We start from the raw sequence: 13,620 nt of genomic DNA on the forward strand, positions 1-13,620 counted from the left end.
GGAACCTCACAAACTCAAGACTTCAGTAGCAGAGATGTACCCAGAACCAGCAAAGAACTTAGTCTCATTTTCTGCCCTCTCACTTCTGCCTCACCTCAGCAGGCACACAATCCAGCAGAAAATCAGTGCTACCCCCAGAGTAATAAACAATCCATTGCTGACAGCTGGGTAACACGCTCAGCCTCTGCTGAAAAGCTACTGCAATGCAGAGGTTGCAAACTAAGGCAGAATCAGAGGAGTTAAATGAGAAGTGTATGAAGAATAATGCTCTTCATTGTTTTGTTATCCTTTTACAGATGGGAGGAAGGCTTGATGATAGAAGATAATCTCTCACTTCCACATGACCAGTTTAGTGTCAGCTTCAGAGTGACTTCAAAGTGCCAGCTTTAGTGTCAGAACAGAGACCCAGAGCCACTACCATAAAATGTTTGCTAAGATTTCTCTCATTTAATATATAGCAAGTATTCTTGCTGCCAGTCTCATGAGAAGTGTTAAGAAACAGTGACTAAACTGCTTCTGAATGTGGAGATGGCTGCTACAGCACAAGTTTGAGGTACTCAGGCAGGAAGAACAGAGGATCCTGTGCTGCTGCCCCATGTGCCATTTGATCCATTGCTCAGCAGCATTTCTATTTCCAAAGAGTCCAAGGCTGGTACTCGTCACCACCCAGATGCCATGAAATGCACTGCTATCCCAAGGTAATTTCACTGCTGGTTTCAGTGACTGCCTGACAATTGCCTTCAATGTAACTCATCTGGCCTCTAAATGATGGCAGAAAAACACACAGCCAATGTGCAAGGACATTGAACAGTTCCCCATATTTCCAGAGGTATAAATATGGAGTACCTCACTCTTACAGAAACTGGTATTTACCAAGAAAGGGATCATGTTCTGGAAAAAGGGATGCTCAACTGCCTTTCAGGGACAGCTTCAAAGCAGAGAACCTCCAAAGCCCCATGTGACCTGACAAAGCTGGCAGTGCCTACTTTACTATCACTGCAGTGCTTGCCACTGCCACATCTGACAGTGACAAAAATACCACAAGGTCCACCTCTATTCTCTAACTTAAAAAACCCAGGCACAGCTTTGCAGTGCTGCATGTATCCTTCAGAAGAACACATCAGGCCCAAGATAAAAGGAAAGATGTTTCCTAGTGGAGAAATGGTATCATGCAAATGAGAGGCAGAGCATTCACAGACGACCTTGTCCAAACTTTTCCAGACACAGCACTCTGTGTTCTGAAGAAGATAAACAGGACACAGTGTCTCAAGAAACAGGCTCAGCTGCTGCCTCTGTTACTGTCTCAGTGTGACCACGGGCATGATTTGCTTTATCTCTGCAGACTCTTACAGACCAGGAGAGCTGCAATACTGATTTGACGTTACAAGGTGTTTCAAAAAGATATTCATTAGATATAAAGTTCTGAGGCTCCTGGAAGGAATCAACAGTATGGGGGACATCAGGAAAATTTTTTTCACTTTTAAAAACCTCCTTCCAGCAAAGCTAAGAAGCCAATATAACCCAAGTTTAGTCTTCCCTCTGAGGGCTGGCACAGAGGACAGACAGGTAACCTTTTTAGCACCTGCCCATGGTTAAGTTGTTTAACTTTTCAAATAGTGCCAGTTTTAAGTTGCCATACTGTCAAACAGGCAGTCAATATGCAGAAATATTCACTAGAGTCAATGTTTGAGAGCATACTAATAAAAAGTTTCCCAATAGCATTGAACACCAAGGTCAGCCACCCACTGAGAAAAAGGAGGAGCTGTTCCACAGGATGAGGAGGCAATATTTGCACAGCCCCTTCAGAGCCTAGCAGGTACACAAAAGTTCGGGTATTAGGATGTACTACATTCACACTTACCAGGAGGAACAGGTAGCTCAGAAAAATTCACTTTTCTCCCTGCCTTATGGGCTCTTATGGCATCCTGGTATTGCTGCAATCAAAGGCACTCAGTAAGACATAAAATAGAGCTGACTATGAATTAGTAACCAGCATAAACATTGTACAAGACTCAGTATTTTACTACAATGTGTGCATTGTCTCCATGTCTTCCTCCGAATGCTTTCCAGCTTCCCCACTGGACCTCTTTCCAAACAGACAGACAATACACAAATTATTTCAACCTCAAAAAAGTCTTCAGCAAGAGGACTAACTCAAACAGCTATGCTGGATGCAAAGAGCCACACTTCAGTCTTACCTTGGCTATCCTCTCATGCATCCTGCCTTTCCGATCGTCCCCGCTGGCTTTAGCCTGAGCTGCTGCTGCTCTGTACTTCTCCAGCCGCTGCTGCAGCGCTTCCAGCACTGTCTTGGGCTGCTGCAGGGACTCTGCAAACCAGACACACAATGAAATACCACATCATAAAGGTGTCCAAACACACAGGCTGCCTTCTCCTTCCCCTTCCTCACCTTCTCAGAGAACATCACAGCAAAGTTCCACTATGAACACTGCTGTTCTAAAGAAAGTTTATTAACTTTTACTTCCATCACTGATCCAGAACAAAAGTAGATTGGATCAGCAGCAAACAGTATGCAGGAACATTAGCTAGGTTTATTCAGTCCTGCTGCAGTACAGTGGGAGAGTTCAGACCTTAAAGTGCTTCCCAGCTGTGCTATTTTCATGACTTACTAGAGAAATGCACTAGTCCTACCTGAAGCTTCTTGGGTCTGAGGTTCAGGTGTTGCAAGATCCTGGGAACTTCCCACCTGAGCTGGTACTTTTTGCTTGGATGCATCTTGTACGTGTCCTAAGCTTTCAAGATCTGCAAAGCAAGAAAAGCAGGAAGTTTCACAGCATGTTCCATACACAGCAATTACTGCTGCATGTCACTCAGAAAACCATCAATTTGATCACGTCCTCTTCCTGAAAGCTTTTTGGCTTCCAAACAGTATCTCCATGGCTAGCTACGTCTAAGGTTCCCATTATTCACAGAACATACTTTATAAGAGAAAGTCTCAAATGCTGATTTAATTTAGGTTAAGGCTGCTTAAGTAGGAAAAAAGGGAAGTAAAAGTAGTTCAAGTATTCTAAGAATTCCCTCCCCAAAATATAACTTGGTATCTTGGCAGATGGAAAGAGTGAACAAGTCTGCTAATTGACTAAAATATTCTAGTAACAAAAGATGTGCTGGAAAAGGGAAGAAACTCATATCATCTAATCAGAAACTCCAGTTTCTGGTATTGTATAACACTGTGTATTTCAGAAAACGACAAGATTATTTGCTGCAAAAATCTTGCACTTTTTAAGGCAAGGTTATGCCCTGGGTGAAGTTTCTCTGCAATGCCATTTAGTGATCAGTAACTTGATTCCTGAATCTTATGATTTACTGAAGTAATCTGTCATTTAGTTTCTTAGAATAAAATAATCTACTAAAGTAAGTTATTTAAAACACTGGGCCGCACAGATCAAGTATTAATTATTGGTGAGGATACTGCATCTACTTAAAAAAACACCCAATTCTCTCTTATCAGGACTGAGGTATCTTCAATATTGATAACTTGCTTTAAAAATTAGACTTCAGTGCACTGCAATCTGTTTGTTAATCTGAACGCTATAAACTTTAGCTGAAGCGCGTAACACCACCAAATATATTACAGTAAAATAAAAAAAAAGTGCCATTATGCTTCTTTCCCTTCCACTTCAAATACTGGCTGCTATTACCTATACTTATAAAACCAGGAATATCAGACATCAATACTTGTTTGACCTTGTAATTCACAGAGAGTAACTTCAATATAAGTAATGATACCTCACTTCTCTCCATTGGTCTTGATTAGACTGTGAACATGCAGTGAACCTCAGTCTTAAATGATCTCCAGTTCTTTTAATAGTTTTGCAATCAAATGCAGAATCATTCCATTACAACATAGACAGACTTCTGAAAAGGTTTCCTTAAGACAAGCCTTACCCTGAGGAGATGGAGGCATATTCTGGAGGTCTATTGGCTGCCCACTGTCCAAAGCTTCCAACATCACATTAAATTTCTAACACAGAAAAAACAGAAGTTTTATTCTGGTCTGTCCAAGACTTGCCAGCTACCACAATAAGTATCTAATATTTAATGCATGTAGGTACAGCATAGGGTATATTCAGCATTCAGGATTTCTGGAGTGCATACCTTGCCTGTCTTCATGTATTCCTTTGCTTTCTCCAGGTCCCCTTGCTGCTTGGCTTTCAGAGCTGCTAATTTGTACTCCTTCTGCCTCATAAGTAGGATTGCTCGTGTGCTGCTGTGCTGGGGATCTGGGAGAATGAAACAATGCTGAGATTCACATAGAGCATGCAAGATTTGCATCCCTTGCTACATCCATCCATGCAAACTCACATTTGTCCCCTTTTGCTCTAAGTCACAACAGCCACTTTACAAATATCCTTTTTCCTCTTTAGGTAGGACTCTCCAGAAGTTCTACCTAACATTAACAATTCCACTTTTCCCAATTTAAAGAAAAAATATTAGGTCTTTAAGTCGGTATCTCAAAACTCTTTAAAGGTTGGAATTCCACCTGTCAAATAATGAAGGAGAAACTGAGGCACAGGAAAAGTTAAGGATACTGATGCAGTGCACAGAAGAGCTCTAAAACAACAGCTGATTCCACTGCCAGAAACTCAGCATTCCATGGACAACTCTGAGACATTCAGCAGGCAAGTTCCAAAACAAGCAGTGCTTTGCTACACAACACAAACATCAGGGAAGATGCACCATTAAAACAGGGCTGCAACTGCTTCTCCTCTCAGATCACAGTACCTGTTTCCACAGTAGGATCAGCACGACCTTGCAGAGACTCTGACTCCAAATGCTCCCTGGCCTCAGGAGAGGCCTTCTGCTCATCATCTGCAGCAGACTCAGCTTTATTCTCTGGTGAATCTCCTGAATTCTCTAGCTCTGCTCCCATGGCTTGAGGTACACAAGAAGAACTCTTTCCTGTTGCAACAGGAGGTGGCACTTCTTCCTCATTGATTTTTTTGCCTTTTTTCACTGCAGCCAGCATGGTTTCCAGTGTCTGGCACAGAAAGAACAACAGTCATAGGCATTTTCATCAAACATAGTACTAGCATAAAATCATTAGAAGACAAATTCATCCCCTTATACATGACAGCATCTGTCACACACACCACCACACACTGCTGCCCTTCAGCTCCCTGTTTGTCTGCAAGGAGAACTTCAGTGCCAGTGGAAGGTGTCCAGTTACCAGAGCAACACAGTGAAAAGGCCTTGTTACCCAAACCAGGTAACTGCAGGTACCTCAGCACCCAGAATTACTGGAGAGCTGATGTGATCCACTCAGCTTTGTCACAGAGTGACCAAGAAGCCATTTATACCAACTGTAGATGGATTTTGTGTGTCTTTAAAATATAATAAAATATGCTACTCTGAAATGTCACTGCCTACATGGATCCAGGGAAGGAAGGGGTCTGCAAACCTGTTTAATGCAATGAGAAAAGCCATTAAATACTAACAAATGAAATGGAGCTTCAGCTCACCACCTAGGATAAGAAGCTCTCACCATCTCTAACTTGGGTTAACTGCTGCTCACTTTTTTAAAATCCCTCCTCCGCACCAAATACTACCTTCCTTGGTATTTTTGTTTTTTAAATTTTATTTGAGGTTCAGACAAAAGACCACCATGCACTTCAAGCCAAAACAAAAGTTTTACTTCTTTCATCTTCCACAGAAACTGAAATGGAAGCACAGAATGACAACAACAAAATCTCATCAGTGCCAGAATCACTGCTATTTTTTTTAGCCGTGGAATTGTTTGACCTATTGAGTAATAGTGGCAGAGATACTTTGAAATGACTGCATGTGAGATTGGGGTTCAGAACAGCAACCCACAGGCAGCTCCCTCTTCTCCACGTGGGGGTGACAGACTGACTGCAAGTGGAATTAAACACTGAGCTTAAAGTTCACAGTTACAAGAACTACATACAGGAGAGAACTCCACACCATTTGTTGACATGTCATTTTGCTAATTAAGCAGCTGTGAGCTGTGAAGTGAGATCTGGTCTATTACCCTTAGTTACACTGCTAAGGCACAGGGAAACTCCCTACCCTGAGAAATAAAGGAAGTGGCACAGTGCACTAAGATCATTACTGGATGGAATAGCTGGTTTGCCCAACCCTGTGGCTCCCAGAAAGGCCAGGTGGTTTCATGTACATTCCTGTCAGAGCTGCCAGGCAATCAACACACACAGAGACTTTTTTATTGTGCTTTTCCTCCCCAGAGTTTGGCCTCAATTGTTCCCTTTGTACCCCGAGACACCTGGTACCCAGTGAGCTATTACATCCTTCCCCAGTGCACAGCCCTGAGCTGTACAGCTTTGCTGCTGCCTGAGGTGATGCAGGAGAACAGCTGAAAGCAATGGGGAGAGAAAGGCCCTGCCCAGCAGTAAACAAGCACTGCAGGCTCACTGCAAGCACGCCCCCTGCCTGGAACCACGAGAGGCTGGAGAAACTGCTCTTTGCTGCAGTTTTTTATTGCTTGAATCAAAAATCCTGCTCTGTTCCTTTTCAAGCACAGCCAACACACACAGGGAAAGGCCACTTCCCTTTGTCTGACAGAAGTAAATGGAAGGTTAGTACCTAAGGGAATGCAGCAGTGATGAACTGCATGGTGTATGTGCTAGGAAAGCTCCTAAACTTTGCTTTAAGGTAACACTGAGCAGTCACCACAGGTCAAATTCATTTTCAGGCAGGTGGGTTTAACTTCAGCATGTACCACAAACCCTGCCTCCAGCTATCACCTGCCACATTCAACAGAAACAAAGATGATGCACAAAAGGCAGCTGAAGCTACACTTTATCCGTGCGTTTGCCCTATTGGGTGGGTAGCCAGTAACAACAAACGCTTTTAAAGTAACACCAGGCAGAACACGAAGATTTCACTCCCGTGTCAACAAACGCACACACCTGGGAAGACCACCCTCCAGAGAGCTGACTTTGCCTCCCCCTCACATCCCAAGATCCCAACTCACCTTTAGGCCTCTCTCGTATCGCCGTATTTTGGCACTTTCCCCGGACTCCTTCGCGTTAGAAATTGCTGTCCTGTAGTCAGCAATTCTCCCCTCAAGTGTCCGTTGTAGCTCACTGGTAACAGCAGGAAGTGAGGAGGTCTCAGAAAAAACAATAAAACAAATCAAGAAAACTTATTTCATCCAACTAGACGAGTTTTCCCACTGCACTGAAAAACAAACACTCCTCTTCTACACATACACTGCCGTGAATTGAGAGTGCAGCGAAGGAACAGCCCCTAAAACAGAGCTGCATTTGTGCCGTGCTAACGGCCCCTGGATCCACCTCTGGGCTCTCTCAAAAGCCTCACAGAGAAGAATGGGTGGAGAAACTTGGGAAACTCTCACTCACAGGGTAATTGGAGCCATGTGGTCAGAGAGTAGGTGAGGAGAACAGTAAAGTCTCTCAAACCCCACACAACAGAGGGTGTGAAGAGGTATTTTTGCACAAATCTTGACTTATTCTTTTCTTATTTTCAAAACATGCTAGTTTGCTCCCTTCTGGGCTTCAGCCTGTTTTTACAAAAGCTCTTTTTCCTCCTGCTACAGCCTGGAATTAATTCAGTGACAAAGGCAGCCTAAGCAAAGTCATGAGTAGCTACTTACAAACTCTCCACAGCCACAGAGGCCCTGCAGATGGCTCCTGATGTAATTATTGCCATTATCTCTATAGAAACCCTCTCAATCCTTTTTACTAATGGGCCCAATGTACAAGGGCACTGGAATCTGTGGCACACAACAGAAACATGCAGTGACTGAATAAAGCATTTGACTGCATGAGGACTGACAAATTAAGCTGAGACAGATAATGCTACAGAGAAAAAATCCAAAAGTATGTCAGAGATGCTGAGTTACAACATGCCTCACAATTTCATCACACTGCTCAATACTCTTAGGGGGAAGACATGAACTCTGGAAGCCTGAACTGCAGCCTGCATGGTCCACTGTATAACGAGGGACAAGGTATGTTTGACTCCAATTGTTTTGCCTTTTCAATTCTATGCTAACATCAAAATTCATCCTTGGAACAAAGCCAAAGGATCACCTGCATCAATATAGTACTGGTTTCCCCAGACCAAACAGCAATAGTGTAGTGTTTCCTTCCTTGGAAGACAAGACCTCCCTACGTTCTTGATAATGACCCTCATAAAAGCCATGTGACAACAGTGATTCAGCAAAACTGTCAGAAACATGAAGTTCATTCCTACCTGTGATTGCAGTTCAAGTAGTTCATCTTCTGGTTCAGCTGGGGATGGCTCTGTCGCTGTCATTTCATCCTCACAGCTTTCTGTCTCACCTTCCTCCCCCAGAACTTCTTGTAACTCTGCCTAAAGTAAAAGCCAACAAAAGGCTTTTCCTCAAAATTTTCTCTGTCCTCAAAAGACAAATATAAAATCAAGTCTCAAGTTTCAAAAGCTTTGGATGAATCTTGAAACCCAGCGAAGAGTCTGAAGATATTTTATTCCAGTCTTTTCAAAATTTAATTTTCTTTTTTATTTTTAAATGAAACCATCTTCCATATATCACTGAAAAGCCACACTGCAGCCCAGCATGCAGCCCCAGGATCACCACACAAGTTTGTGGTTGGAGATCTGAAGCTGGAGAAGTTCAGAAAAGTACTTTTACAAAGATTATGCAAACATAAATTTGAAATTTCCAAAAAACCTCTACTAGCAATAGCAGTCAAAGCCACTGCTTAACACTCCCTCCCCTAAACCCTGCCAGTTAGATCACTCACTGAAACAACAAAGACTTTCCTGAGGTGTTCTCTCAGACCAAGCACTACTTGAAGCAGTAGCAAAATGGTGGCAGACATCACTTTAAGGAGACTGTCCCTGGCTGTCTTTCAGCAGCTGACATGGAATGGGATTCCGGCTCTTCCCTCAATTCTCTAAGACCCTCACACATATAAACATTAGGAAACTCTCTTACTCTGGTGTGCAGGGGGATGGATCCTGCAAAGACTTGCATGTAATATTTTGCAATATTTTAGCTTCTCACCACAAAGTTAACAGACTTTTTTGCTAAATGCAGTTCTGTTAAAAAAAATACAAAAGGTACATACTAAAAATTTTTGCTAACAGTTATGCATACCAACAGGTCTGTATCTTTCTCCAAGTCTTCATCATCTGCATCTTCCTCCTCTTCTTCATTCAGGTCCTTCATACACTCTGCAGCCATCTTTTCAATATGATCCATGGGCAGAGGAGCTGTAAAAGGAAATCCCAAGGAGCCATAAACCCTAAAGAACAGTTATGCAAGCACTGGGTACAAATCCTAAAGGAGCTGCTACCAGCTGAAAGGGAGCAGTGCCTTCCTGTCCTGTGTCCCCTTTACTGCACAGTGTCATAGATAACTGGGAGTATATTGATGGATAAAGGGCAAAGACTGGGAAGTGAGCATCCAGGAAAAGCAGCACTGGTGTTTCTGCGAGTGACAGTCAAGGCAGGCAGTAAGACACTTGCATATTTTCTGCACTGCTGTCTCATGATGATGAGATTCAGCCTTTTCCAAATTTTTCTTGGCTCCTTCATTTTGCAATTTTGCTTCTGGTCGTCATCCTGAAAACTCTACTTAACTCCTCACTGCTGAGTTCTCATCTGTGTTTCATCCTGTGCCAACCACATCTTCCCAACTTCCTCCACATGCTCTCAAAGGTGAGGCTGTTTGCCCACAAATCCCAACTGTCCACGTAAATGCCTCTGATACTTCCCTATGCAGACACATGACTGTGACTCACCAGTGGCAGTAAAGGCTGCAGAAAATACAGATCTCCAGGACAGAGCTTTACAGTCAATTCAAACAGATCCCATTCACTCCCTGCATTTGCTGAAACAGCTGAAAATTAACCCAGGTACAAAGTTTCTGTTCAAATAATCTAATTTACCCTGTCAGTGCTTCAGGACTTGTATCAAACATGTTGCTCATAGATTTGACCCTTAGCAGGTCCTATTCAAAGGCAACTGGCTGTACAGAAAACCCCAGCAGACACAAAAAATCTAATCAAGCCTCCTCAGATGGTTTTTCAGCTCTAATCCAGTGCAGCAAGGTGAGGCCACAATTTTAAACACGTTGAGTGGCTGCCCAGCTGGCACTTATCAGAGAGAGCAGGGATCTCTGTGCTTAAGATGTTCCACTAGTGCAGCTTTTGCTGAAGGATCAGTCCATTCCTCCACACCTAATCAGAGCTTCAGAATGTAATCCTGGAGGGAATTATGGCACCCCGTGTTGAGCCAAGAACCAAGCACATGAGTTGTACTGGATCCCTTTTTTCTGTCCTTTCCCAGACAGGATCTGTTTCTCCCCTGTCCTTACTGCACCTCCTCCTTTCCAGGCAGTGGCCAGCACCCTGCCCTCACCACTGCACCGGGCCAGGTCTCAGGAGTCCCAGTGCCAGCTGCCCAGTTGCTCATCCTCCATGAGCTTCTAACCCATGCACTTTCAATTCTAACAGGAAAAGAGAATAGCTGCATATTACTTTGGAAAATCCTTTTTTAACCACACATTTAGAAGGCACAGTAAATGTTAATTCTGCACTGTCTGAAGTTTCATTTTTCTCTTATGAATAAAAATACTGAAACAACACAGTAAGTGACATGATGAGGGTGAGAGGGAAGCCAGCACTTGAAAAACTGGCAACAGTTCAGGAGCTCCTGACACACAGATTCACCCTCAAAACATTATCCTGCATGTTTTAGCCAAAAGTAACCTATGTCCAATGGCAGAAGTTCTGCTGTTGTGCTTATTAGCTTTAAATGTTTACTAAAATTTTGAAATTTGGAGAGTGGAAATTATTTAGAATTTATTTTCAGAAACAAACTTGTCCTCTGTTTACTGTCAGCTACAGTTTTTATAGAGTCACTTTGCCTGAACATTTCAGAATTCTTCATTTCCTTGCTGCTCCATGTGAAGCCCCTTCAAATATTACAGGGAAATTACTGCAGAACTGCAAGTAAGGCTGTAGGTGCACTAACCTTTCCTTCCTGTGACCTGCTCACACACCTGTAATCAAGTGTAGGTTCCATTTTCCTCATCCCACCTCATCCACTGGCTGCCACTCCTCCCTTGCAGCCACAGCAGTGCTCAGATAGGCAGGGAGCAAACCTGGTTCAGCTGAGAACCTCCCACAACACAGGTTTATTTTTGCAGATGAGTTCCTGAACCAGCTCACCCTGCAGCTCCACAAACATGGACTTGCTCAGAGGCAGAGCATGCTCACTGTTTTATGCAGCCCTGTTTTATGGTAGATTACAGCAATCCTGTAAAACACTGCAGAGCTGCATGCAAACACTACCAGACAAAATTAACAGACGTTTAAAGTATTAAGAATGGTAATAATCCATTCCAAGAGACACTCTAGCCTGTGTAACACAAGCTACAGGATTCTCCAAGTTACTGCATCAATATTTCCCTCTGAAAAGGGGATTAAATTTTGGTTACAGATTCCAAGTAACTAAAAATATAATGCTCATTATGCAAATTCATTCTTCAAACAAAAACAGAGGAACAGCCACATGACAAACAACCCACCCTCCACAAGAAACACAATTTCCCTTCTGAAATCATCTAGCGCCTACTACACCTTTTTATGACTTCATATGCTAAAAAAGCATGTCTTAATTTAGTCATTAAATGGGCCAGCCACCAGAGATCTTTCTCCTATGTCTACAAGAGCATGAACAAAAAAAACTTCTACGTTTTTTGTGGAGTAACAAATTAAACCTTTCAAAGGAAAGAGCAGTTGCAAATCCAGCTTCTACCAGTGATAAAAAAAATCTAGATAAATTTAAAGACTGTTTAGATAAATAATAAATTTAAATAAATTTATTAAAGGTAAATAAAATTCAGATACTTTAACTTACTTTTCACCTTTGGTTTTGGATTTCCTTCTTTTACTTTTGCTCCTGTGATAGCAGCAAGCTCTGCTTCAAGGTCCCCGTCATCCTCACCTTCCTCTGCACTCAGCAGCATCTCTTCAGGATTGAAATCCACAAACAGCCCCAGCTGGAGCCAAGGGAAAATAACAATAAAGAATAATAAAAAAACCCTACAGTTAGAACAAAGATGACAGTCAAAAACATCACACTGCAAGGATTATTTAGAGATTTTTATGCATCCTGAATTCTGTTCTTTTTCTTTTTTACAGCCCACTATCATACCACTTCTATCTCCACAACAATGCATACCAGGCACCCATAACTGGAGTAAGGTACATAAATCTTAATATCCCACAAATATTCCCTTTAAAACTCTACACAATTTCTTAAAATCAATCCTATTTAATAGTCTGACATAACAAGGTAGATTAAAATGTTTGTTTTACTGAGCCTCATGGAACACATACCATCAGGGAAGTTCAGGGCAGTGCCTGTAACAGCTAAGCTAAAAAATATTCACTCATTCATTCACACAACAGGTCTGACACGTGCACACTGCAGAGACTTCACCCTTGTCTTTTGAAGAAGCTACATTTATATACACAGAACTATTCTTCTTCTTCTTCTTCCACCAGTTTCTAAATCACATAGAAAGCACACATACAAACCCAGCCATTAAAACCCAGCAATGCCCACACTGCACTGAGTAAACCATCAAACTGGTTGGCACAGACCATCGGCTAAGTGATAACATCTCAGGGAATAGTATTAATAACAGTAATCAGAATATGATAGTAGGGGTTATCACACTTTTGTGGCAAAACATTCCAAAGTATATAAAAAAAAAATCTCTGGGGTCCCAGTCTAAAAGGTATTCCTTTAAAATGCCATTTTATCACAGTTTTTGTATTTCTGGTTAAGATACTAACTGCCCCAGAAAAAAACAAAATAATCTTAAGTATGCTAAGATTTTTTTATAAACATGAATGAACAGAATTAGATTCATCCTATGTGGTATGTGGAGCTTTCCTCAGACTTTTTAAAGCACAAACCCCTGGTGACTTATTGATCTTCACAAGGATCCTTGACCAAGTGGCCAAGGAGGCAGCACTTCAGCTTCTCTCCAGCATAGGGAAAAAACGTCAGCTGTCATTATTCTGAGGGTTAGCAATCCCTTCTGTCTCCAGGATCTGAAGTGCTACAAGAAGTTACCTGTCAGTTTATAAATTAATGTGAGTAACAGTATTTTTTTTAACCCAGTAGGAATCAAGGTGCTGGTGGCTACTGCCCTGAAATTCTGTGTGTCCTTCTTTGGACCATCTTACAATCTCAAAGGAGAATGTGAATCATATAGCTGAGAAACACTGGTTCCAAAGACCAGCAACAGCATTCAAAATCAGCAGCTGTTTGTTTCTTAGCCCTGATCTGCCTTTGACATTCCATAAGGCACTGGGCAGATCAGTCAGCCACCCTCTGCCTTATCCATCTCCCAGTTGTAAAGCAAAACTAAAGTATTTGCAGATTTGGCTAGCACAGAAGAAGGTCAGGACAAGACTTAAATAGGAAATATTTGTAATGGTGATATAAAGATTCAAGTTCTATGGAACACACATAGACCTTTCATCAATGTGCAGAACAGATCAGAAGCACACAGGATCTGTTCATTACCACACTGCAAGTGTGGACAGTGAAGCAACTGCAGCAACCAGTGAAGTCAAGAACAGAATCCAGCAG

The 13,620-nt window shown here is 42.2% G+C and overlaps 1 protein-coding gene across 2 annotated transcripts in view; it reads right to left on the reverse strand.

The window, feature by feature from the left end:
- The window catches only part of CC2D1B (coiled-coil and C2 domain containing 1B), a 28,605-nt gene that overhangs the window by 13,077 nt on the left and 1,908 nt on the right, over positions 1-13,620 (reverse strand). Inside the window, exons 3-12 of one of the 2 annotated variants that reach the window (XM_082287240.1) lie at positions 11,872-12,013; positions 9,104-9,219; positions 8,218-8,337; positions 6,974-7,111; positions 4,747-5,002; positions 4,120-4,244; positions 3,910-3,985; positions 2,653-2,763; positions 2,199-2,329; positions 1,862-1,934 (exon numbers count right to left, since the gene is read on the reverse strand). In XM_082287240.1, coding sequence (XP_082143366.1) covers positions 1,862-1,934; positions 2,199-2,329; positions 2,653-2,763; positions 3,910-3,985; positions 4,120-4,244; positions 4,747-5,002; positions 6,974-7,111; positions 8,218-8,337; positions 9,104-9,219; positions 11,872-12,013 — 1,288 coding nt within the window. Of the gene's footprint in view, positions 1-1,861; positions 1,935-2,198; positions 2,330-2,652; positions 2,764-3,909; positions 3,986-4,119; positions 4,245-4,746; positions 5,003-6,973; positions 7,112-8,217; positions 8,338-9,103; positions 9,220-11,871; positions 12,057-13,620 lie in introns of both variants that reach the window. The other variant, XM_082287241.1, reaches the window with a different exon arrangement.

Source organism: Coloeus monedula (assembly GCF_965178545.1).
Source record: "Coloeus monedula genome assembly, chromosome: 9".
Taxonomy (NCBI): Eukaryota; Metazoa; Chordata; class Aves; order Passeriformes; family Corvidae; genus Coloeus; species Coloeus monedula.